The sequence below is a fragment of the Pagrus major genome, chromosome 7, assembly GCF_040436345.1.
Source record: "Pagrus major chromosome 7, Pma_NU_1.0".
Lineage (NCBI taxonomy): Eukaryota > Metazoa > Chordata > Actinopteri > Spariformes > Sparidae > Pagrus > Pagrus major.
The window spans coordinates 23,806,192-23,833,824 of record NC_133221.1 but is presented as its reverse complement, the minus strand read 5'-3'; the positions used below and the strand labels follow the sequence as shown (position 1 = coordinate 23,833,824).

Genomic DNA, 27,633 nt, shown 5'->3' with positions numbered 1-27,633 from the left:
ATGTTAAGAACATAATGGGATCCATTTTTCTTCTGCATATAAATCAGACCAACAAATGGAATATGAAACCACTTTCCATTTTTCTTCTGAACATAAATCAGACCAATAAATGAAACATGAAACCACTTTACAAACACAATCAGAGCATTATCAGATTCTAGCACACATACATACTACAAGCATGTTCATGCACACTTCATATACAAGAAATGTCCAGTAAAGTGAACAACATACCATGCAGACTTTAGAGCTATATTTTGGGAAAGCAGGCTGGATGCAAATGTTCTTTGAACAAAAAAGCCATCAATCATTACATGAAAAAACATTTCGCTCACAATGACAGAATGTACCACCATCTTCTAAAGGGATATCTAAAGATCTCTCTCTGGTCAAAAATCTTCAATAAAACTGTCACAGTTTAAATGTACTTTTTTGTGGAATTGATAGAAGACATGCATTTACATACATGCATATACTCAATACAGTAAATAGACTTTTTTTTTGCATAATTATTGGGAGTTCTGTACTGTATCTTGCAGAGCAGGTCCATTTACTGGTTGCACATCAAAGATGTGATGTTGAAATAACAAAAGCAATTTAAAGAATATAAAAGGATAATAAATCAATAAGATACACCACAAGTAACACCACCACCACCACCACAATAAATATATAACACAAACCAATATCAAAAGCAAAAACAATAACCACAAAATATCAAACAAGACACCAACTATCAAATTCTCTATTCCTCCTCCTGTTTCCCCCTCTACCTGTTCCTTGATGTTCTGCAGCTCCTGTAACTCTCGATGCACCAGGATCTGCTCCTTCTCCCTGTGCAGCTTCAGCTCTATTCTTTCCCGTTCCAGCTCCTCCTGCAGGCGCATTTGCCGGAGTTTCTCCAGCTCTACGCGCTCCCTTTCCATCTGCAGGAGCTGCTCCTGCTGCCTGTGTAGCCTCTCAGCCTCGGTTTCACCCTCCTTGTGTATGGCACCTGGTGGAGGGAAGGGAGGAAGACCCCCTGCAATGGGTAAGCCACCGGTGGGGGCAGTGGGGCCCACTGGTGGTTGGGTGTATCCGTGAGTGTGTGAAGGAGCTGAGGGTGGGTAGGCATGCGCTGCTGGAGGTGGTTGTTGTTGCTGCTGAGAAGTTGTAACCTGCTGTTGTTGTTGACTGTGCAGGTGAGCCTGGGACAGGTTTATTGGCTGCTGCTGTGGCTCTGTTGGTATGACAACCATTCCTGGTGCTGAGGTGACCTCTGCTGTTGAGGTCAATGTAGCGCCTTTACCGAGGTAAACTGGTTCATCCTGGACTGTCGAGCTAGGTGTTGTCATGGAAACTGACACTGGTGCCGAAGTTGTGGCAGCACCAGCAATAGTGGCAGTAGTTGACGTTGTTTGGAGAAGACCTGGTGCTGGGTAACGGACTGGAGCTTGTCCAGCTATGGGCATTCTGGGGCTCATTGGAAGTCTACTAAGACTTGAAAGGGGCACAGGTGTCATGTTGGCAGAGGGGTATGGCCTGTAGACTCCCCTCAGTAGCGGGCGAAGAACAGAGGCAGGCTGGGTTGTGATGGGAAGTGTAGAAGCAATGGGGGTTTGAATGGTGGAGTAGATCATCCCATCAGAGGACCTAATAGCAGCAGGGTACATGGCTCTGAGACTGGCCTGCCTGGCATTGATAAGGTTGGTCAGTGCTTGACTGTGGGAGATTGGCTTCCCATCTAGTCCAAAGAGGAGGGTTTGTCTCATGCCGAGGCCTGCAAGTCTGGCGCTCCCAGGCCCAGTTCCTCTCCCCAAACTACCAAACTGCATCAAATCTGGGTTGCTTCCATACCGATCAATGGAATTAAGTGCTGCACACATTCGGCTGATCTCCCTGGCAGTTGTAGCACTATACTGAGCCAAGTTAGCTTCTTGGAAGCTAGCAATTTCACGAGGAGAGTAGCCGTAGTCTGTACTGATGTTAGATAGAGAATTATATCTCCGTATTGGCAGTGTTTGGGCTGCAATGTCTCCTCCATGCCGTAAATCTGTATAGGAGCCATACTGCATCCCTATATATCCTCCGTAGCCCTGCTTCATAGCAGTTAGATCTACAGCAAGTTCTCCAGGGGCTTGGATGTGTGGTTCCAGTTTAGAATGGTATGACTGTAGCCCAGCATCAGCTAGGTTTGTATCAGACATCGAAGGCTGGAGCCTACCAGGGAAAGGTAATGTGTAGGCCTTACGTCCATCCATTGGATACTCATGGTAGCCTCTAGGTTGGCTTTCTTGGTCAGACTCATAGGTGAGAGGTGGGGCAGAAGGAGGCCTTATGCCTTCTTGCTCAGATCCACCAACACAGCTTCCGCCAAATGGTAGTCTGTAAACAACATCACAGCAAGCTGGTTGGTTGTCAGGTTTAATTTGGCCTCCTGTGAGATCCATAGCATCCTGTCCCTCTTCTACCTTAACCAGCTGGGTCACTGCTCTGGCCTGCTCAGGCCCTCCATCCATCTGTACTACCATGCTATGTGGTGATTTACCTCCTGGCATCAAACCAGGAGGACTGGGCTTCCCTTTCAGCTCAATGGGACCAGTACCATACATCTCAGGGTTAATAACTGGTGATACTGCACTGACCACAGCTGACGCAGTGCTTGTCTGGCTGACTAGCAAGTCTTTTTTCAGTAAAGGTGAGATCTGGCCAGTAAGGTTGTATCTGGCCAAAGCAGATGCCTGATGCTGATGATGTTGCATCTGATGGTGGTGGTGCAGCTGCTGTTCAAGGAGCTCTTGCTGCTTCTGCAGCTTCTCTTGTTGTTTTTGTAGCTCTCTCTGTTGGACACTTAGGTCTTCCAGTTTGGCATCAATCTTTGGTATTGATGGGTCAACTGGAGTTGAAATTTGTGGTTTGTTCTGGGAAAGACACACAGCTGAACCCATGCCCTGACCCAGATCCACTCGGTTTTGATGGGGATCACCATAGACTGTTGGCTGTTTGGGCTGGGTCATGAACATGGAAGCAGCCACAGTTACACTCACAGTGGTTGGTGTGGTGGTCTCCTGGGTGTTCAGGTTCATAATCAATGGCTGTACAATTGTTGAATGTCTGCTACCTTCTGATCCACCATGGTATTTCCTGCTTTCAGTGGCCAAGGAGGTGAGATCCATTCCCTGGTCAGTCATGATAATAGGAGCAGGTTTGGTGGCTGTTCTGAGGTCCACAACACTTCCACCTTGGATCATATGGCCCTGCTCTACCCGAGATGTGCCTGGGACTGTTGAAATTCTACAGAGGGAGATGTTATCCATTGACATAGACCCTCTGGTGTAAATGCTGGCTGTAGTGACCATACTTGTTCCCACATTTACCTTCTCCACTCTTTGTGTTCGGTAGAAGCTGTGTGTTGGAGACTGTTGATAAGGTGGTGTGTCTGGAGGGCTGCCACATGGGGAGAAATTGTCAAACGTTGATTGGCGGCTAAATCTGGTAGGCGAAGACAGGGGAGAAGTAGCAGTGTTGACTGTCATTGGCCTAGCTGGGCTTGGTGGTGGGGAGTAAGGAGCATCCTGGGAAGACTGCTGTCGATAGAGCCGTGGGGAAACCGATCGATGTGATGTTTGGGTTCCCTGAGCCATGACTGGAGATGTAGGCCCAGAGCCAGACTCCATTCGTAATGCTGAACTGAAAGTCTGTGTAGAGAACTCAGCTGTATTCCTTCTGGAAGGTGAACGGGTAGGACTCTGTGGTGGTGGCGATGGAGAGAGAGGAGGACTGGTGCTCCTATAATAAGTAGTATACTTAGGAGAACGTGGCTCAATAATTCTCTCTGTAGAAGATGTTGAACTGTCTCGCACTTGGACACCCCTGGTGTCCCCTATCCTTCTGGTGATCACTTCTCTTTGACTGTAGGCCTGGGTAATCTCTGCAATCTTGCTGCATACACTTGAGACTGTGGCTGAGGATGTGGAAGTACTTCCAGTGTGCCGGCCATATATACCAGACTGAGTGGTGGTCATAGTGTGGCTTGTACTAGTCTGAGAAATAGTCACCGCATCTCTGGCATAAACTCCATAAGCCGCAATAGTGGTGGCAGCCACTGTTGGAGTTATTCCATTCTTTCCTGCTTGGCTTTTGATCCTGTCTTTGTGTCCGTCCTTTGTAGAGAAGTGCTGTGTTACTCGGACATCAGGAATCCGTCCACCAGTCTCAGCAAAGGAGACAGGAGCTGAGATCTGGGTGGGACTTGTACCTGGAGTTAGGAGGGCATTGCTTTGTTCCAGTAGCTTAGCAAAGGCTGAACCTGTGTCTAGGAGCTGTTTGTCCGGGTAGGAGCTTTCAATCTCAATCTCTACTTGCTCATCGGTGGCTTGCTGCATCTTGGTGATGTTCTGAGATGTTTGTCGGATCTCCTCATAGATATCTGTTTCTGTCTCTGCTGCCTCATTGTCATATCCTGTTTGATCTTGTTCATATTCGTACTCTTCATCATAACCTTGTCCATTAATGTCCTCCTCGTAGTACTGCCCATGCCTTCCATGTTGCTGCTGTTGCTGCTGTTGTTTCTGTTGTTTTTGAAGCATTTCTGCCTTCCTCATCATCTCCTCATAAACCTCCTCAGCGCTCTTTAGTGGTTTGGAAGTTGAAGATGGTGCTGTGGTGGTTGTTGTAGTTGATGATTTCTCCACTGGTGAATAAAGAGACATAAAGGTAGGCAGGTTGTACTCACTGCCTGACTTGTAAAGTTTGGACTCATATCCCTCAGCCTCGGAATCCAGACTCTGAGGGGAATATTCAGAGGCAGAGGAGCGATGGAGCTCTTCCATTTCTGCCGCTTGTCTCAGCTCTTCAGTTGGGGAAGCATCTTCAATAGGTGAGAGATTGCTTGGTGGTGTCTTTGACCTCTCTCTGCGCCTCTGAGCCCTTAGCTCCTCCTTATCCCGCTTGGTCTTTCGTGCTGTGCTCCTTATTCTCTGTTGTTCCACTTCCCTCATCTTCTCCTGCTCTCTCAGAAGTTCCTCTTCCTCTCTCAGCTCGTCCTCTTCTGAAGAGTCTTCGATAGTGGGGAGGAGAGGGCCATGGGAGCGGTGGCGTGCTTTCCTTTGCTGCTTGGCCTCTTCCAGCCTTTGCCTCCTGCTGGGGCTACTGTCACTGTCCTCCTCCATCGATGAGATCGAAGTTGGAGACTGACCTGAGCCATATGAGGATGAAGTGGCTGGCAGAGTGGAGGAGTAGTCACCCCGAGAACGCTCCTCAGGAGATCCTGTCAAACTCTCCATCTCTAGCTCTGGCTCCCGATCAAGGCTTAGGTCATTTTCACTACTCAGCTCCATGTCTCGGCTGTAGCTATTGGTGTTATTGAGTTCAATGGTTTTGAAGCGCCTCAGTCCTCCTTGTGATGCCATCAAATCTTCCTCACCCTCCTCCACTGAGCCTTTATAAACATCGGTAGAGCTCTTAGTTTCCTCCTCAAAACTACTGGAGTGGTGCTGAAGTCGTCTCTTCTCTTTCCCTGAGTCGGAGATGATGTGCTTATGGTGGCTCTTCTTGGGTTTCTGATAGCCATATCCTTCATCTTCCTCATCTTCCTCTTCCTCCATCTCTTCCTCCTCCTCCTCCTCCTCATTTTCTTCATCAGCGCTCATCTCCATTATTTGTCTCCTCATAAACTCCTCATCTGTCATCTCCGTGGGCTCAGCATCTTTCTCCTTCTTTTTCTTCTCCTTCTTCTCCTCCTTCACCTCCTTCCGTTTGCCTTCCCAGTCTCCTCCATCCTCTTCTTCCTCCACTATATCTTCTAGTTCTTCGTCAGAGTCGTATGCATCAGGTGGGATTGACAGGGAGCGTGGGCGTTGCTTTCCTCTGTCATCCAAGTCTCTGTCTCTGTGCTTCCTCCCCCTTCTGTCTGCCTTCTCTTCAGAAAGACTTTTCTCCAGCAAAGGCCTCATGGAGCTCTCTAGTTTAGTGATTTCAGATGGGCTTGGTGGGGAGCCCCGCCCACTGATACCCCTCTCACTCAGCTTCATCTCCTCTTCTTGGATTAGGCCTGTGATTTCACTATGGGAGCTGGAGATGCCATCAGAGGAGTAGCCGGTGTCACTGAGGCTCTGAGGGCTGCGTGACAAGTCATGGGTGCTGTTGTTTTTTGTATCCTATGGAAAAGAAGAAAGAAAGAAAAATGCATTACATTTGGGAAGTTAGAGTTTTAATTTAGGTCATAATTGATGCAAAGAGTTAGAATGTGTCGATGCTGGACAAGCATATGAGTATACATACAATTTAAGCCCACATATATTAAGATTCAGTTTTAAATTTAAATTTAATGTTTTGTTTTTTGTCTAATTGTAATCTTCATCCATGAACTAGTGTAAGTTTAAAAATTAAAAGTAGTTCTAGATTGAAGTGATAGATCTGATTATCGCCTGTGCAATACAGGACCTGGATATCTTGATTAAAATTTTTGAACATGTCATCATTCAGCTTGAACGAACAGACGTGCTAGAACTGCAGTCCTCTGGTTTTGATAAAAAGATTGGAGTAACTGTAGGTATGCACCGATCAGCCACAACGTTAAAACCACCTGCTTAATATTGTGTGGTTTTCCCTTGTTCATACCAAAATAGCTCTGACCCATCAAGGCATGGTCATAAGACCTCTGGGAGTGTCCTGTTGTGTCTGGTACCGGGATGTATGTAGTGGATCCATTGAGTCCTGTATGTCGGGTGATGGGGCTTCCATGGATCGGACTTGTTCCGGCACGTCCCACAGATGCGAGCCGTTCCTGAGCAGTTTTTGCCAGAGCTATTATTAGGGAGTGCCGTTGCCATGAGGGGGTGTACTTGGTCTGCAATGATGTTTGGATGGGTGTCGCATGCCAAGCGGCGTCCACATGAATGCCAGGACCCAAAGGTTTCCCAGCAGAACATTCCATTATAATGAGAAGATCAATGTAATTCACATCACCTGTCAGTGGTATTAATGTTGTGGCTGATTGGTGTATAACTGCACTACATCCTGATTTTAAAATTTCAAGAAGAGATAAAGCAATTACCGTGAAAGCTCTTTTGAACTCTGCATCTGAATATAACTCAATAATTACAAACTACAGTGAATTTTAATAGCCTTTTAAGAGGGTTAACGTCTATTTGGTGATTTTAATAGGTTTTGAATGGCATATGATTAATGTGAATTATCTATTATTTTTGGAACATTAGCTATCAAGTAATTAAGTGCTATTTATGTACTGAAAGTAGGGTTCTCTTCATTAGGTTTGATAGTTTGGGGGTCTATAAATAACATTTCTTGCAGTATTGTTGTAAACATATCTTTAATCCACTCCTGATAGCGAAGTCTGTACTTGAAAACAATTCACAAGCACAAAAAGTAACACAAAGTGACAGCATCCGATTTGATTCCCTGAAATCCTATTACATTACATTACATACATATCGCATTAAGTACAGTTTGTGGGCTAAAATTGGATGCTTACAATTTATCTCATAAAAAAAGCTGCACAAAGAACAAAGAAAAAGTGACAAGACTGAATTCACAGAGACAGGTACGAGACCAGGCTTGAAGCTGTTACTCAGTTACTCCATGGATGTAAATCTAAACAGGAAAACAATGAACACTTACACACAGTTAAAATACAAAATGCAAAGAGTTGCCCTTCCTATTTCCAAAACTGAATAAACCATCTTACAACTCAGATTCACTAACAGCTATGTCTGCCCTTTTAACAAAATTCTAGATAAATACAATTTTCATTACATTACAGTGTAATAACAATTCAGATATGCAAGACATCATATACGGTTATCATAAAGTAGCTTGTGTTTGTTACATTTGTGAACAATTTTTTGAGCCATTGATGGAAAGAGGTTTGTCAAACTATTTTTTAGGAGTGAGAAAATTAGTAAGACTGTGGAGTTAATCTGATTAAAACTACTGAAAACTCATTCATCAATGGCTCTGTCTCGTGTGTCTGCTAGTAACAAGCCAAATCATAATCTCAAAGAGACTAACCTGGTAAATGAAAGGGGATGGAGGAAAGAATACAAATGGGTAAAAATATGGAAATCTTTTCTAGAAAACCTTACGATGGTGACAGTACTTCAGAGGAGACTTTACTTTGAGCTCTCTGCACTTTAAATTCCTAGCAGCTTCGCAAATGAGAAAGGTCTGCTCTGCCTTTGAAAAGGCCCAAAGCAGCAAATCTTTATAAATATTTCAGCAGGAGCGATGGCTGCCTCTGAGTAAGAAGAGGCATTATTTCACTCCCTCTGTGTTTTTCACTCTCGCTCTCTCTCCCCCTATGAGTGCTTTGCTGCCACTTGCAGCCTCAGCACTCTGTGAGGACTGAATCATTGACATGCAACAGCCATGGATGTCTAACATTCAAGGAGAAATTAATTGCTTTAAATTACAATTTTAAATAACCAGGCCTGATAGAAAATTTTAGTGTCCTGTCACACCACAAGTCTCTGTGGCAGTTATTTTGTGATGGAAAATACCCACTGTTTGGCATACAAGGTAATCACCATTTTCACTTCATTTTCACTTGGCAAGAAAAAAAAAAGTTCAACAGTATCTGGTATAATGACCCAAATCTGAGTGATTTTAGAAGCAAGAAATGCAACAGAGAAAAACAAAAGCATCGGAAGTAACATTTTCTTTTCTTTTTTTTTTCCAGAGTGAAATCATTGTGGCAAAATATGGACAAAGACAAAACAATTCATCTGAAAAGGGGTTTCCTAAATTTTGTTATGTTATTTAATTAAAAACAATCCCATTTCACAGTAAATAAACAAAGGCTTCTGGTGCTGCTAAAAACCTTGAAGCATCTCATTCATCAGTGTTATCACAAAGTTGTTCCTTGTAATATGATAAACAGTTAAATGTTGCTGACAATAAAACAAATAAACCAAGGCATATGAACAAGAGCACATTGATTTGCAATTATTTAGTTTTAACTTTAGAAGAAAACTTTAAATTATTTTATGGATTAGTGACCAGCTATAAAACTATGCTATTTATAAAATTATACCAGCATGCAGCAGCAAGCAGGAAAGTAATTAAAATATTTATAAGAAAATAATGGAAGACTTGTGTCCAAAACATACAGCCGGAAGAAATTACTCTCTTTACCTGGAGAAAGACGAGTCTTTTAAAAAAATATCACAGTTTGGTTTGGTGTTGTGTTTACTCAATGTGTTGTGGGAAACAGGAATAGTGGGCCAAACTAATGTCATTTCATAGATCTGTTCAAAGTAACCTTAACAAGTGTTTATCTGCAAGCACAAGTCATCAAAAATATGTAATAAGGCCATGTTCACACTGTCATTTATTTACTTACATCTTGAGTCTAAATTCAAAACCATGAAGGAGACGTTGGAGGAAATCTAAAGAGGAAACAGGCAGTCGATGGCCGGATGCGATGTTAAAAGTTGCCATCCACTTCCCATGTGACGGGCACATGGTCCATATATTATATGCATCAATTTATTTTCCAAAGCCTTGTTCTGAGGATGCTGGTTTAGATCCTATTTATCAAACAGAACTTTTTTAGTAGTGGTCAGAGATGCTTCCTCATTTGTAGCCCCTCTGACCTGTGGTGTTCCCCAAGGCTCAATCCTTGGCCCTCAGTTGTTCTGTGTATATGTGATGCCACTGGATGAATTCAGTACCATTATTAAACAGACGAAACACAGATTTATGTCCTAATTAAAACCAGTGAAGAAGGCAATTTTTATCAATGATTATCTTGGCTGATAGAAATGAGGTCCTTCAAATTCTATCCCTATCTCACAAAAAGACCTTGGCTTCCTGTCTACAAATTGAAAAAAAGCCAAAAGAGCTTGTTCTTGGCAAAGGTGGCCACTGTGAGGCCTGCTCTGGTACCCGCTCTGCTGCTTGTGATTTGGGACAAATCAGCCAAGGATATACAGAATGTAAACATCAGTTGAAAGTGACCTTAGTTAAATACACGTTGGCCCCACCTGCCATCGGCACTGATTTTTCCCAATGTGCCATCCTTCAAAATAAAATGAACAAACTTTTGCTTTTTCAACAAACCAACAGAGACTGGGGACATTGCTCAGCTTTCTGTTTTTACCAAGACGTAGCTGGATCAATCCAGGCGGTAACCATCTTCAAAGCCAATAGGTCAGTCAGACTATCTGATAAATCAAAAGGTGGAGGTATTTGTCTCATGATCGATAACTGCTCGTGTAACAAGTCAACAGTACTTCCTGCTATTGCTCTCCTGTGAATGCCAATATAGCCATTAGCAAACTCTCACAACAAACTCCAACTCTGACACATCTGTCATCATGATCACCAGTCTCAATGACTTCGATTCATGTTTTCATATCTCAGCAGCAACGACTGTCAAGTGTTTGGAGGTTCAACATGGGCAATATCCTGTAGACTATGCATATCTGATGCTGGGCAAGAGTAGGAGTTTCCATTAAACTCATTAAGCTTGATGGAAAAAAACTGCATGAAGGTGAAGCAAGGCCACAGTGAAAAAGCCATGCATACTTAAATAACCTGCGAACACACTCTAAAAGGTCACAGTAGCCATTTTTGGTACAAAGTCCTGTATGTTACTCTATGGTTTCAACATGATATTCACTGAAATCAGCCTCATTTTTTGTATTTTCCTTTCATTGCATTGCTGTTGATGCATTTATAATTTGGTTCACTTTTGGCACTTTTCCATATATTAACATACAGAGTAGTACACTGAAGTAAAGCAATGAAAAGCAAAGAAGTCGGACTTACATCATAGTGCCTGGACTTCTTGATATCCTTGATCGGTGTAATCTGCTCTCCTTTCTTCTGGGAGGGTTTTGTGTCTTTGGGAGTTTGGCTCTCAGGCTCGATCTTGGGCTTCTCCTCTGTGGGTCTTGGCTGTTTCTGGGTCTCTGAGGTTGGTACTGGTGCCGTAGCTGGTGTCGTTGTCTTGGTGTCGGTTGGCTGTTTGGCAGCAGTGGGCGCAAACAGTCCGCTGATGCCAGTTCCCGCCTGTGGTTTCTGTGTCTGGGACTGGACCGGCTTTGGACCCTGCTGACTGGTGGGTTTGTGGAGAGGGCTTTGCTGACTGGTCGGCGCCTGGTGACGGGGTGAGCCCATTGGCTGGTGCTTGGGAGACGGATGAGGAACAGGAAGTGGAGGATCGTCAAGACCACCTCCTGACATCAGCCGCTGGGTCTGGCAGTTGAGACATAACCACTCCTTTTTCTGGAACACAGAAAAGACGAAACATAGTTAATGACATCCAGCCTGTTTTCTACATAAGTACATTTGTTTTCTTGTAATGCTATTATATACATATTGTGTGTGTGTGTGTGTGTGTGTGTGTGTATGACTAACATGCCCTTTAACTCTCCTTCCTTCTGTGACTTCTCCTGTTTAAAATGATACATTCTCATTCAACTTCTCGGGAGTTAAATAAGATTGACGGTTTAACGTGCTGATTAATATTCTGAACATTAAATATGTCGATTCCACTTAAACAGCAGACTGCAGAGACAGCAGCATACACACACACACACACACACACACACACACACACACACACACACACACACACACACACACACACACACACACACTCACATACAAGTACTGTTTAGACTCTGGAAATCTCAGTTCCAGACAGAGCTGTCGGAGCTGCTGCAGACTAAGCTAAGCTGACGTACTTTCTAAAAGGCAGTCACACTGACAGCTACACCGTATTTTCATCACATGAGCTCCACTCACTTCCCACACTGTGAGGATGGCTGATGGAAAATTAGACTGTGAGGCACACACACACACACACACACACACACACACACACACACACACACACACACACACACACACACACACACACACACGGATCTTAAAAAAATAAGCAGAAGAAGACTGACTTGGCATGAGCATTGGTAGCTACCATGGCTAAAAAAACTAAGAAAAACTAAGAAAATGTCATGCCCACAATGTTTGATTGACAGGTGGCAACCACAAACAAAAAAGCTGCAGGAGTGAGTTCATGGTGAAACAAAGTTTGAGTTATTAGTTTGTTTAAAAACAAGTAAAAGCCATGTAATATTCAATATTCCTTATCTCACTAGCATCCCTCCAACCTTCTGTTCACCCGATGTTATTGACAGATTCAGCTCTCAGCACTTATTTTCCATCTCCTCCCCTGAACAAAACTCCCCAAACCTCTCTGTAACTCTCCTCCTCTCATCATTCTATCTCTTCTCTTTCTCCCTCCTCCATCTCTGAGTCCCTACAATATTTTATCTTTGATGTGGTGTCATACAAATTCCTCCATTCTCCATCCTGGCTGGCATGACCATGACCATGCTGTTTTTTTTCAATCATTTTGACTGTGATCAAAAAAAGCAATAAGATTCCCACCAGGGAAGGTTATTTCAACACGCTATTTTCTGCTTTCGTATTTAAAACAACAAAAAAATCCTTGTCACATCTTTCTCCTACCAGAATGATTTCAGCATCAAAACAGAAGTACTTCTAAAAGTGGAACGAGTGACTGACGAGAGTGAAAGAAGAAAGTATCAAACATTTTGATAGTGTAACACTGAAAGTAATTTATATCTCATTGATCCTGAATAATGTGGCTTTTAATTCTTACAGCTTAATGTAAATTCTTACACATAAAGCATACTTTTAGTGTAGAGTATTTGACCTGCAGTTATAATAGATTAAAAAAAACTGTAGTTGAATATACTGTGAGATGATGACACCCTTTTAGCACATTCTGTGTGCATGTGGTACTATGCCATCACTCAACCACTTAACCTACACAGCACAATGAAGCCTCCTTATTCACAAGTCACAACTGCTCCTTTAACTGTCATATAATACCTCAAGTGTGTGTGTGTGTGTGTGTGTGTGTGTGTGTATCGCCTGAAGCAGCACACAGTACAGTAGCTTCTGCGACTGTCAGACTCTGAAGTGAAGACATTCCTCCCTTTTGCCATAACAAGTACATTCAGTCCTCCCATCATGTGTGCGTGTGTGTGTGTGTGTGTGCATTGTCCCGCAGAGTACCCCACTGCTGCACCACTTAACCTACATAGCACAAACAATCTGGCCTTTCTCCTCCTGTCAATAACGTTCACTAAAACGCTCCGTCAGTCCTCATCCTGCATTCAGTCTCTCTCCGCCTCTCTTCTCTTTCTTTCTAAATGTCTGTCTTTTTATGTTTCGTATTGCATTGTATTGTTTAGTAATGTATTTTTACTAAACCATTGCTATATCTCCATTTTCTCTGCAATTTGTTCCAAACCTCCACAAACATTTCATTTCATCTTGTTTTCCTTATGGCTCGTTTTTCTGCTGTTTCCTCTCCTTATCTTTTCTCATTTCATAATAGGAAAAAGCAACGGACCAACTTTTGTTTATTTGTGTACACTGTGCACCATATTTCCTGGGCCACTGGATTTGATTCACGATAAAACTATGTAAATAACTGAACCCATTTTACCCCTAGGCTGGACAATTACTCATCAGTGACGGAGACATATTCATCCCGATTGGCCCTGAGGGAGACTGCATCATCTGTGGGGGTACGTTTAGTATTGCCTTGTTTTCCCTCTCTGTCCCTCTTTTTTCTTTTCATACACTGCTACTACCTTTACAAACCCACTTAAACCCTTATTCAGTAAGGAAAACAAAAGATGTAATGATGAAACACATGGAAATGAAAGTGACAGAAGTGAGAGTGACAGTCTGACACTAGTAATGTAAGGATCAGTGCTTCAGTCTCAGCGAAGTGTTAAAGGTACAGATATAACAGACAGTAGCTCAGATGTTTGAACCGATGCAGGCGATCATGTGTGTGTCAATATCATCATATCATGTAGTAAACACTGTATACTGTATGTTTGCAAAGATTCTGATCGGGACATCAATGTCATGAATGTACCAAATCTGTTAGTAAGATATTTCATTCAAAACCAAAGTTCAATCCATCTGATAGTTGCTGAGCGATTCAGTCTGGAACAAAGAAATGGACGGAACAACTGACTGACATAGTACAAAACCCTGGAGTGGCCATAGAGAGACTACAGTGAGCTCTTCAAATGCCATTGTGTGCGCACAAGATACAATTTTTTCCCACCTTTTCAGTAGTCGCATCTACCAGTTTTCCAACCTACTTTTTTCGATGAAACCACTTCCACTTGACGAAACCCTCAGCTGCATATGACAGCGACGGTAGCACTCGATATAGTAAAACATGGCCTCAATAAATATTTTTTTCTGTGTGTGTGTGTTCACCTTAATATATTGTTTACAGTCATATGGAGAATGACAGGGATGACGTGTTTTTGTAGGCTAGCCTGGACATTAGCATCGCTCAGGTTCCCTCTGCAAAGCCAATGGGATTTTTGAATTGGAACTTGGATTATTGCAAATAATACACTCTGTGGCAAACACAACTGCACAGTAATGTAAACATAATATCTCCAAGATAATCAAATCTTAAATACAACTAGACACATAAGTACTGTATGACCTTATTGTGTGAACTCACTCACTCCCTCCATTTAAAATACTCAGTAGAATACTTCTCCTCCACTTCACTTCCAGTCTGACTCATCCTCATCCTTTTTTCTTTCACTTTCACACATTTGCACCTGCAGGTTTCTCTTTCCACTACATGATCACTAAACTTCTATCTTTCCCCTTCCTCTCAGCTCTTACCCTCTCTCTCTTCTCTCCCCCCTGTCACTCTCCGTCTCCTTTTCTCTCCCTCCAACAGAGCCGGGGCTATTTTTACCCAGAATTCAATTGTTCTGCTCGAGCGCACACTTCCCTGGCACTGGCTGGCTGCTGCTTTAGGCTGCACTCTACTGCACCACCCATACACTCATACTTACACACACACACGCGCGCGCTCACGTAGTCACAACGTTCACATCAATGCAAGATGGAGGAGGCCTGTGTAGCTGAAGGCTAACCAGAAGGAGAGAGAAATGACAAGCAGAGGAGGTGGAAGAGGAGGAGGGGAAGAAGAGAAGACCACTGGGTGGAGGAGGAAAATTGGGAAAGTGAGTGACACCACACGTGCACAAGTGTGTGTCTGCACACACAGTAATCCAGTTCAGCCTCTAGTAATGTGGCTCCCTGCTGAGTCTGATGTAACTGACTTTAAGTGGGAGCAGAGGAACCAGGGAAGAGGTGTTAGGCAGCTGAAATGGACAAGAGACAGGTGCTAATGATGATGATGATGATGATGATGATTGATGATGATGATGATGATGATGATTACAGTTTGGAGTGAAAAGGTTTTTGTCAATCCCTCAGTCTGATTTTTCTGTTTTTGTGTGGTAGTAATTGTTTTGCTCGATGTGGATGAATACCGTTCAATGCAGAGAAATGAGTCATTATGAGTCAGTTTACACAAATAAAACTAATTAGTCTGAGCAGTATCTGGTCAAGCAAACATTTTTGGTTTTATTAGATGAGTTTGGTTTTGAGATATGAGCTGCTGACATTTCTCCCAACAATGAAAATTAATGGAGTGTTGTTCGTTGCACTGAGAGCACTGAAAAATTATCCACCTTCGACCAAAGAAATGTACTGTGGTAACTTTTGTGGTTTACATATCATCACTATATGAGAGTTAACCCACAGTTTCACTGACAACAAGCAACGGCTACACAAACTACTTCAACGAATGACACAAAGTCGTGCATCATCTTCATCATCATCACCTCGACAACCTCTCAACCCTGGGTCAAACACTCTGATGAGCCAATCAGGGCGCAGACAGGTTATGATTGATGGCTGACCAGACCTGTCAATTCACTCAAAACACCACTACGTTATCTGCTGACCGGTGCACTTCCTCTGAAATATAGCTGGCAGCCAGTACAGCAGAACTCACACATGAAAGACTGTGTAATGATAATGATCTACCTGAGTGTAGCAACACAGTCTCCAATAACAGCCTGTAATGATGAAACATTAATATCAACTTCAGAGGAAAAAAATGGATATCCTGTCAAACTGAAAAGCTTTTACACAAAAATAAGAAAAAAAAGTGATTTCCATAAAATATGTTTTAAATATAAATGTTATTCCTGCCAGTCAAACACTCTCATATATCATTTCCTTTGAACATATCATCATTTGACTGTCTTCCATCCTCCCGTGGTTTTCTGACTTGCTAATTATTTTTTTAACACCAGTCTTGAACCCAAGTGACACTATGTGAGTTTTGGGGCAGGTTTCACCGCTCGGTGCGCGAGTTGCATCAGTCCTGTCGGCGTGCATGAGGAAACTCACTTATATGTGACAACAGAGAGAGATTTCACAGGAGCCCTCCCACATAAACTCTTTTTCCTCCTGCTATTTTCAGAACTACTTATTCTTGTTCTCTGTCTCCATCTTAATTCCTGCCTCTTGAGCTCCAGCTCCTCTTTACTGTTTTGTTTCCGTTCTCTACTTTTGTCCACTGGGATGCTTTTAGAATTCATTGGCTGCTTTCTCTTTCTACTCACTCCAACTTGTCCTTCTGTCCTCCTTCACCGCCTATCTGCTGTCCATCAATAACGTTTTGTGTGTTAAAAACACACAAGATGGATATAAGCGGGGGAGAGGAGAGAAACTGTAATAGACAACATACTATTATCACCTAAGCAGTGTTGGGAAGTAAACATATTTAAGTACTTTAAATGAAAGTGTTTTCATTTTATGCCACCATATACTCCACTATACCTCAGAGGGAAATTGTACTTTTTTCTACACTACATTATTCAAGCGTGGATACCCGACCCAGACAGGTTCGGACAAAAATTTAGAAATGATGTTTGGGTTCAGGTCAGCCCGTCACGTCATAGATATAAAATAGGCTATATGCATATTTTTTTAAATTTCATATCTACAGTATGTGTGTAGAAAAATCCCTGTTCTGTTGATCTACACTGTACATGTCTGTTATCAGTCAATTTTTTATGTTTGGACATATTCATTGCATTTAACTACGTAATTTGATTAGACATATGAACACACATAGACACACATGCACATGTATAAAACACAGCCTGCACACAATGCAGAAACACACACACACACACACACACACACACACACACACACACACACACACACACACTGCGTATGTCCCTCCCAGGGGAGGACAGACACCAGGGATCAGTGACATATGTGAAGAGAAAACAAGCTAATTCTGTTCAAAATCACACACACACACACACACACACACACACACACACACACACACACGCACACACACACACACTAGCTGGATTAAAGATGGAGGATTTAATCTAACACCCCTTTTGCACTGTTAGAGGAAAGAGAGGCAGGGAGAGACAGAATAAGAGGAGGAGAAGGATATAAAATAAAGGAGAGGAAGGAGGAGGAGGAGGGGATGGAAATAGAGAAATAAATTAGAGGAGGAGAGGAAATACTGAGGAGGAGGAGAAATAGAAGGGAATGAAATACAGGAGTGCAAAACCAGTGAAGGAGAGAATAAGCAGAGATAAATTAGAGGTGGAGAGGAAGAAAGGTAGAAGAGATAAACAAGTGGCAGAATGAAGGGGGAATAAATTACAGGAGGAGAATAAAAAAAAGGAGATAGTGAGAAGAGGGAGTTAGGAAGGAGAGGAGAGAGGACCGACACAAAGAGCAGAATCTGCTTCTTCTTCCTGGTTATGTAACCAAACAGGTTCCATTTCACAGATATTTCAAAAATCTCTCCTCGTTCGATCATCACAATGGAGCCTCTTTAATTATGTAACCTTGTTGTGAGAGGCAGAGGCGTGGGCACAAGGCTGTAAATGTGTGTGTGCATTTGTGTTAATGTTTACACATTATGCTTTATTGGCCACATTACACACCATCACCTCTTTCACTTCCTACCTATTTTCTGTCTGCAGTTGGCCGACCAGCCATTCTCCACAGAGGTGATATAAAACACAGATGAGGCTGATATCAATGGCTCTTTCTTGGCTCATGCTACGTGTAGGAGGATGCCATTAGCATATGTTGTCGATTTATAGCTGCCTTTATTATCAATTTAGACACAGGCGAAAACTCTTAATCTGATTTCAGATTAACGCTTGATCATTTGCATTTGTTTAGTTTAATTTGTGAGGACTTCAGGTTTCTTCATGTGTCTTCAATAGCTTTTGTTTTTACAAAGAAGCACCAAAGATGAAAGATGGATATCTGAAAAACATTGAAAGAATACAAAAAATAAGCTTTTTTCTGCTGTGTTACCAAGAAAAGATGAAGAGCTAAATATCAATTTAATTGGTGTGTTTACGAAAAAACTTTGTTTAAGAATTAGCTCAGGCTAGTGAAGCAAGAACTCACGAAGCAGGGAAACAGCGTGATTTACAAAAATGCCATTTATTCACTGAAAATCATCGTCTCCTTTTGGCCCTCGAGCAGCTCCACTGCTGGTAGATAGAGGCCCGCCCTCCCAAATATTCAGTATCCTTTGATCGGTCAGCTCATCTATGCCTGAGCCAGCATTGCCAACAACAGAGCAGATGTTCCAAATCAATTCTTACATGCAAAACTATGTGTGTGACATGGTGATGTAGCGTGATGGGCGGGATTACTGACGAGGCGTTTCAGGAGCAGCGTTTTCTGTGGGAGAGGGGAGCTTCTTTTGGACGGGACCTTTGTGGCATTTTTAACTTTCAAGATCTTTACATGCACATGAACCGATATTAAAAACTGAAGGAAAGGAAAAAAATTAAAATGCATAATAGGTCTCTTTAAATGCCACGCTCAACACTACTCTGACTTTAGCTTTTGAAGGAGAGTCTTCCAGCCTGGATTCACCCAGACAGACCAGGGATTTGAACCAGTGTACCCCTTCAAGACTTTGTGCATGCATTTGTGTGTGTGATGTGTCTGTGTGTGTGTGTATGGGCTGCAGGGATCAGAGGATTTTGACTCCTGCAGTAATAGGATGGCAACTAGCCAACAGCTAAACAAGGGCCTGGCTATCTCAGAGCTTGGCCAACAGGGAACACGAAGGCTGACAAGTCAACTAACTTCTACAGCTGCTTTATCATACGTATGGTTGTGTCATGGAAATAAATAAACTAAGGAGGCAGTACATAAGGTTTGTCCTGCTTCACATCGTTAATTTATGTATTAAATCAAATTATTATGTGAGAATTATCACCAGCTTTGGAGCTTTGGAGCCTCTTTTAGCTGATTGTTTTGGTTGGACATTTCCTCCAAGTCCAATGGGGATTTTAGTGATAAGCTGACGCCATTAGCAGCTAAAGAAAAAAAAAAATTCTCAGGTGTTTAAGGAGGCAAAGAAAGAGCAACAAGGAGAGTGAATGTTAGACTTCATCTGGTGGACAGAAACTCCAAGTGGGCAGCTGGATGCTAACGTGCTAGCCTTGACATCTTCATGCAGCTTTTAAAAGTAAACAACAGATACAGACTAACTTTTTAACTTAACTTGCAGAAACATCCTTCGTAATAAAATATACATTAAGTTTGCCAAGTCTGTGTTCCCCCTTTTTCCATTCAATACGCTGAACTTGAAGTTTTTGGTCACTACACCAAACACAGTCTGACCTTAATTTGTTTTGCTGCTGAGTCACTCAAAAATAAACGCTGCGCTGTTTGAAAACTGTACTTAAGCTAAATCTATCTATGTGGTCTCTGTGTTTTTGCCCAAAAATTTCCAAAGCTTCTGCTCTTACAATACAAGTCCTATTTTTTCCTGTTTTTATCCACAGAGCCGCAAAACAAATTGCCTCTTTAGGGACACAAAAGTTTACCGAGTTGAAGTTCTCGCCTTGCCCATATTTGAACCTCATCCTCAGGTTGGGGGCCTGCTGGGTATTATTAGGATTTAATTGATCTGGCCTTGGTTTTAGTCTGAGAGATGGCAGCCTTTGAAGTGCTGAAGTGTGTACTTTGAAGTGCAGGAGGCAGTCCTCACTTGGACAGGAGCATTATGGGTAGGGGAGATTGCTGGCTCATCCCGCAGGGCGAAGAAAAAGACACGATCAGACAGATGCTCGCAAAGGAAGTCGAAAGGAACAAATCTTGAGGAAAGTTTAGCCGGGAGCTTAGAGCAAGGAGAGGAGAGGAGAGGAGAAGAGAGGAGGGGAGAGGGAACGTCTTCTAGTATCAGATGAGTGAGTGAGATGGGAGAGGAGAGGAGGGATGAGGAGGGCTGAGGAAGTAGAGGTGGGGGTGGACATGAGAGAAGATGGAGTGTTGCTGCGAGAGAAAACATGGAAAACAGAGAGAGAGTGAATGGTGAGAGCTAAATAAGAGGGTGTGGAGGGTGAAATGAGAACAAAAGGGAACAAAGAACCTCTCTCAGCTCAGGTTTCATCCTGTTTATTCCAGCACTATAAATGAATCAATACAGGCACAATATACTGAACCAACAGTAAAATGTTTTATAGACTGGAATTTAATTCACCTAGAAGCCTGATTTTGGTGGAAAATAATTCATAAAATAACTGTTATGGGAGAAAGCTTACTTACTCACTTTGCCGAGTAAAGTCATAGCAAAAATAGTAAATCCAACAGCGAAGAAAATAGATTAAATATTATAATAAATATAATTTGTGGAGAAAAGATGTATTTTCGAAATTCAAAATATCAGTACATATCGTGTGCCATCGACACTTGCAATCTTGTATTAAGCTGAACTCTTGAGGTAAAAATTGAGAAAAACGTAACTATTTTTGTAGATGTGCTAGCATGAAAAAAACCCTAACCTCGAAAGAGAACTGCACCAGTTTAGCATTGTACCTCTACAAAACTGTCATGATGGACAATAAATAAAAAAATGGAGCAGCACAACCAGAAATATAACCCACATCCTCAAGTCGCAAACCTCAAGCAGAGAACACACACAAATGTCTTTCTTTTTCATGTCTTTAGCTCCAACAAATTATATACAGCTAACTGATTTTATCCAACTTTTTTCATTTATGCTGTAGACCTGATGAGGCGTTTCTGTTGAGCTTCTGTTGGTGCAGACTTTCAAGACTTTTTACATGCATAACCTAACCAAACTGAAACCGTTTCATTACATTTACCAGATGACAATAATGCTCCACTCCAGTTCGCCTGTTGCTGGTACTTTGCAACAGTCATATACGTATGGAGTAGTATTAAAGCATTAATACATGTTTAAATAGGTAGGATGGCGTGTTCTGACACTGAACAGTCAAAAAAGATAAACTACTACAATTGAAGTTAAGATGATGTTGCTGTTGAAATCACAACCGAAATCTCTTTCTAAAAATTGTATGATAGGAGGTTTCGTGCCAGTTTGACTAGCTCTTACACCGCACGTCACTGTCCATTAAATGCTTGCAGGAAGGAAAAGAGGAGATTTGGGTGGCACAAGGAGGGCAGAAGGACGCAAAACTGGGCTGAAAGAGAGTGAAAAGTGAGGGAAGTGCAAGGATGTATGAGGAGATGGGTAAAATGGAGGAGGATAGAACAGAGAAGGAGAGGAGGAGGGAGAAGAGAAGGGAGAAAAGAAGAAATCAGAGAACAGAGATGCAGGCAAAATGTCAGAGTGAAAGAGGGAGGCAGAGGGAGAGGATAAGGATATTAGCGAATTAGAAAGAGAGATGAGAGGAGGGTGAGGGGAGAGAAGAAAAGAGAGGAGAGGAGGAAGAGAGAAAAGAGAGGCGGATTCCAAAAATGTACAGTGAATTAGTTCAGCCTCATGAAACTGGCAGTTCTGGCTGAGAAATGCTTTGGGGGCAAGATTTCTGTGTGTGTGTGTGTGTGTGTGTGTGTGTGTGTGTGTGTGTGTGTGTGTGTGTGTGTGTGTGTGTGTGTGTGTGTGTGTGTGTGCGTGTGTGTGTGTGTGTGTTCGTGTGTGTGTGCATCCTAGTTTTCATGTTTGTGTATTTGCATGATAAAGCGTGTGCTGCTGTGTTTATCTACCTATAGTTAATGTGTATGTTGTGCATGTCAGGGTGCATGGATGTAAGGGTATGTGCGCTTCCTGTCTTTGCTGCTGGTGTTTGTGTGTGTATTTGTGTGTGTGTGTGTTTGTGTGCAAAGAGCATCACTGCCTCCCCAGAACAGAGCCGATGCCGTGTTGACATTTAGACAAAAACACAAGCTCGGTCTTTTAAAAGAGCAACTCTGAGAGTGAAGCTCGCAGAGAGCTGACGGGGTCAGACATGACTGCTCCTGCTGCTGCTGAGAACAAAACAGAAGGAAAGAAAAATCATAAACTGTACCTGTCACATCATGACACGTCATTTAGTCATCAACTAGTCCCTAAAGCTACTGAGGCTCATATTTAAAATGGAAAAACACACGTATTATTGACTCTAATCAGAAACTGGGGCTACAACAGGAATATATTTCTTTACCATCAACTGCCCCGACGGCACGAAAAAGAAAAACTAAAGAGAGAAATATGTTTTTCACCGATTCAACATTATCTGCTAAAACACTTTTTTGTTTACAAACATAGATTGAAACATTTTCATTTAGGCCTCCTCATAGGCCCAATCCCAAAACACCCCTTGCCCCCACCACTTAGCCCTAACCCTCTGTGTTTACACCTACTGGTAGGGTGTCCCGATTCTTGTTGGGACATAGGGGTAGGGCGAAGTGTTCGGGCTACATGGCCCTCCAAACCAAGTTTTTCAAAGGCACACTAACTTTACATTGTTATTATCGACGTATTACAAAGTTGCATTCAGCCACTTTGATGGCATATGGCGCCACATTTAACTAAGAGTCAAAGTGTGAAGTTGCTGCACTTGCTATCGCTCATCTCATATCAGTGCAGACCGGCAGGGTAGGAGCACAGGTTGCTAATGTTAGCCTATACACCGTCACTAGTGGTTCGGTAGTAAAGCAGTGATAATGTCAGGTTATACGAGGACGCGTCTGTTTACATAAACAGCACAACCTCTAATGACGTATCAGGGTCTTGAAGGATTGTCCCATTTCATAGGGAAAGATTTCAACCACTAGGTTACCCCTTGTACCCCTGGCACTCAAAACCGAGGGGTAGAGGTACAACATTGGAAATGAAAATAAATGCAACACTTTTGTCTTTGCTTCCTTTTTTTAACAAGTTAAAGTAAAAGACTTCTCTCGAATTTTAAACTCTAATGAAATCTGTGTTGGTACTCTTAAAACTGCACCTTTCAGAGTGGTCTTTAAGTGTAATCAGCACAAGGTGCGCCTGTGCATTAATCATGCTGTTTAATCAGCATCTTGATTTGCCACACCTGTCAGGTAGATGGATTATCTTGGCAAAGGAGAAGAGCTCACCAGCATGGAATTAAACAATGTTATGCTCAAAATTTGAGAGAAATAAGCCCTTTGTGTCCACTGAAAAGTTGACACTTTATAGTGTTAGTAATAAAGTATGAACATACACTCGCACAGACAGGAACAGTGTGTAAAGGTCAGTGTTGTGTGTCCTTCACCATCTAACTCAACCCCTCTGTGTGTGTATGTGTGTTTTTGACCCTGACTTACAGCGAGCTGAGTCAGCCTCTAACATCTCAGACACATTGTCAGTCTGCACTCTACTCTGAACAGGGTTCAGTGTCTTGCTCAAGGGCACTTCAACAGGTACACCTGTAATGCAGTGAGCCCTTCTGCTTGGTTAAGGTAAGATCTGGAAGGATAGGGGGACCCTCTGCTTGTATGGCTGCTTATTAGCCACATGCTAGTTGCGCTAACAAGCGAATATCAGCTATTTTTAAAGGTGTGTTTCCTACTTCTAGATACAGTCCTTCTTAGAGTATGTTAATAATAACTTTATTTAATATTTATGTTAATGTTTATGTTTACTGGCTAGCAATGGTCTGGAAAAGCAACCTTGTGAAGCATTTAACTGGCCACGAGAGTCTCATGTGTAAGAGCGGGCGTATAACTGGAAGAAAAGAAAAAAAAGAACTACATAAAATAATAAATACAAATAAATCCATGATTCTTTTCCCATATATTTGCATATATTTTTCAGATGCTGACTTGAGTTAAGTGTCATGCTGCATTTAAGCTTGAAAGTCCTTGTAAGACCACAACCTCAGCATCCGTCATGTGTGTCTGTGTGTATTTGTGTGTTTGTGTGTGTTTGTGTGTACGCTGCAGCTGCAGGGTGATGTTAGTGCAGCATTTGACATCAACTCCCCCAACACTACTAATAATACACCCCGTAACGTATTCAGACACCTGCGCAATCTCACGCACAGTGCACATGCACAAAGACACACTGATGAAGCAGAGACCTCTACCCTCCCGTCCAATCAGATCTCTCCGTAGTAGCGCGCTCACACTGTGCTGTGGAATCATCCACCTGCTCTGAGAGACGGGGGCTCCAGATGAATCACACTACTGCAGCTGTTTATCTCTTCATTTTTAACCCTTTTTATTCAATTTTTCTTAAACGTTCAGTGACTCTTGAATAGTCCTCTTATTCTTTCTCTTTCTTTTTTCTCTTCATTCACAAAATGTCTTTTTCTTGTAACAGTTGTTTTTAAGGTCAATTTAGCTTTTGTAATTTCAAATACATTGAGAAAAACACTGGCTACAGTGTTAGTTTCTGTTAAATATAAGGATATATAAGAGAGAGACAGAGGGAATTAGAAAGATTGTTTGGGTTAAAAAATTGGGGCTGAAAAAGAGATTTAGGAGGTTAAACCCAAAGTAGTGGTTTTTGGCTAATGCTGATGCTAATGCTGTGTATTTTTTATTTGCAGAGAATCATCTCCTTCCTCACTCTACATCTGTTTGTGCGTCCGTGTGTGTGTGTTGATTCAGCGACTGCTGAGTGTCATTCTGCAGTAGCTGCAGGGACAACCTGATTACTACCACTTCATAGTGATCATTTGTCATCTCTGTGCAGTGATGACACGCCGCCTGTCTGTCACTGCAGCTCAGATGGCCATTGATTAGGTGTCAGTGTCAATGCTCGCCCTCCATCAGTTGTTCATTACACACAGAGCAGGACAGGGAGGCCTAACCAGAGACTGCTGTCCCACTGCTGCGAGGGCAACCAAACGTGAAGACAGAAATGAAAGACGGAGTGAAGGGGAAAGGCTCTTTGAAGGATTATTCCACTAAATTACAAATTTGATCTCATTTTCACATTCAACGAGATAATCAGATGCGAACAAGCCATCAGTTTAGATTACCTAAACTGAGCAAACAAAGGTTTTCTCCTCAGATTGTATAAAGGTGTGTTTCTGTTACATTTAGCCTATATATTTTTTTGTTTTGATCTAAAGAACTAAAATGAAGAGGAAGCTGCTGTTAACAGATCGATAGCCAATAACCATTGATTCACACACATAGCTAGGAAGACCTCGCAAGCGCAATCAATAGGAAGAAAATGGGAAGGGACACACAGGAGAATACAGGAGGGCAGCATCCACTGATCTGAAATTACACACTGATGAGAAACAGGCATGAAGACAGACTGGTGTATGTGTTTTACTGGATCCATACAGATAGAAGCATATATATGAGAAGAGGTTATTTCTATCACAATTTGTAAATGGTCTTTCTTTGCCAGGGAGAAAATCAATAAAGGGGTTGGTCCAGGTTAAGAATAAATACAGGGTACTTGATAAATACAAGCTAACTGCTTGTTAAACCCAACCCAAGCCCTCATAACAAACAATAAGAAGAGATCTCCAAACAGACCAATATGACTGTGAGTTTTCCTGCAGTCATCTGAGGACAAAGACTTATAGAAGTAATTCACAGGCTTAATGAGAAAGTGATACAAAATTGGACAGCCATGTTTCATTATCCAAACATTAGCTGGTCACAAGATTTAGCTGAGCCAGCAAACTATACAGGGAAGTCACCCTGAAGTCCCTGCAGTCTGTTTTCATGTGCAAGATAATAATTCATGAGTGACAGCACAGCTGTAAACTGTGGTGAGGAGTCAAAGGTGAGATGAAGTAAACACAGGGGGAGGGGATGAGTGGGAAGAGGAAGGGAAGGGAGAGGTAGGCTGGGTGGATTTTTTATTTTTTTATTTAAGAAATGTGGAAAAAGTTTAAGAGGAGAGTGTTTGAATTTAGGCTTTAGTCCCACACGTGCATCTTCACTGACGTACTAACCTTTACAATGGCACGTCTAACCCTAATTAAAGATATAATATGTAACTTTTCCATATTTAAATGTCTAAAAAATTATTTTGTTTTATCTTTTGTTGAGTCATGTACTTACATTATCCCACATTTTCCCAATAATGTTAAAACTCAGAGAAATCCACAATTTTACTCAAGGCAACGGCATGTTTTGATTGGTGCCTGTTGAGGGTAAGGAAGGATGTCGGTGAACATGAATACAATTTTTGTAATATTTTTGCCTGCATCACATAAATAGATTTAAAGATTTAAAAAGGTAAACACATAACTTATACTGTACACACAAAGTCCTATGTTTTACTGTTGCTGACAACATATAGTCGCATGCCACTACACTACACTACACACACACACACACACACACACACACACACACACACACACACACACACACACACACACTGCACACCACTGTTATTTCTGTGTCCCTTGGGACAAATTAGTCTTAAACCTACCTTCAATCCTACAGGAAATCTACTGCCTACATGTGCACACACACACACACACACACACACACACACACACACACACACACACACACACACACTCCGACACAGGAAGTTTTATTGATTAAAACCCAAGAAAGCCTACTGGTCATTTACAGGCCGGAATCTGCTCCCATTGGATTCAGAGAAGCCTGGACTGTAATTTGACTCACCAAAGAGCTCCAGGGGGTGTTTTCTAATTGTTTTATGACTGTGTGCGCACGAGTAAGTGTGCTTGTGTGTGTACTGTATGCGTGTACGTGTGTGTGTGTGTTTGCTGGGGAGGAAAGATCAATTTACCCTCCTCTCCTCAGGGAGTTGCAGAGATAGTACACCTGCTCTTCTCTCTCCCTCGCTCTCTCTGTTTGCTGTAAAACTCTCTCTGCCATTCTGCTTTATCCTCATATTCCTCCCTTATCACAACTCTAATCCAATTTAAATGTGGTTTCATGAGTACGCATGCTTTTTTTTTACACTATAACATTTATATTACTTCTTGCTATTATTTCGCCGCTGTAGGTGAACACAAACGAGGGGAAAATAACGAAACCACTTACATGATATTTTGCTATATATTTATTTTATTTGTAACATATTAAAATGATATATCTACGTGAATGCAGATACACAATAATGTGTCACTTATTTTATCTGTTTTCACTTCAAGCTCTCTGATGAAAGCTGCAGGCTTTTTAAACATTTAAAAAGGTCTAGCTGCGGCAGTTATTCAACATCCATTATGTTCCATAAAAAAACAGACAACCCCTGGAAACCGACACTATTAGCATAATAAAGTGGAGGAAAGTGCACCATCTATTTGTGAAGATGGTAATTTGAGCTGTGGACAAGGAGAGAAGTGGAGCTGACAGTCTGCTGAGGAGATGTGTCACTAAATATAGTGATTCATAATAAATCTGAGGCTGCGGCAGGAGTCTGACAGCTGCACAGGAGCTCCTGCTGGGATACAGTTTTCACTCTTGCCATCTTTCTTCTTTGATCCCTCTTTCTGTTTCTGTTTTCTGCTC

General features: G+C 42.1%; 1 protein-coding gene across 1 annotated transcript in view; it reads right to left on the bottom strand.

Moving 5' to 3' along the window:
• bsna (bassoon presynaptic cytomatrix protein a) overlaps window positions 1-27,633 on the bottom strand; it is a 108,471-nt gene that overhangs the window by 19,551 nt on the left and 61,287 nt on the right. The window contains exons 6-7 of the mRNA XM_073470690.1: window positions 10,771-11,229; window positions 774-6,137 (exon numbers count right to left, since the gene is read on the bottom strand). Of these exons, the coding sequence (XP_073326791.1) occupies window positions 774-6,137; window positions 10,771-11,229 (5,823 nt within the window). The remainder of the gene's footprint in view (window positions 1-773; window positions 6,138-10,770; window positions 11,230-27,633) is intronic.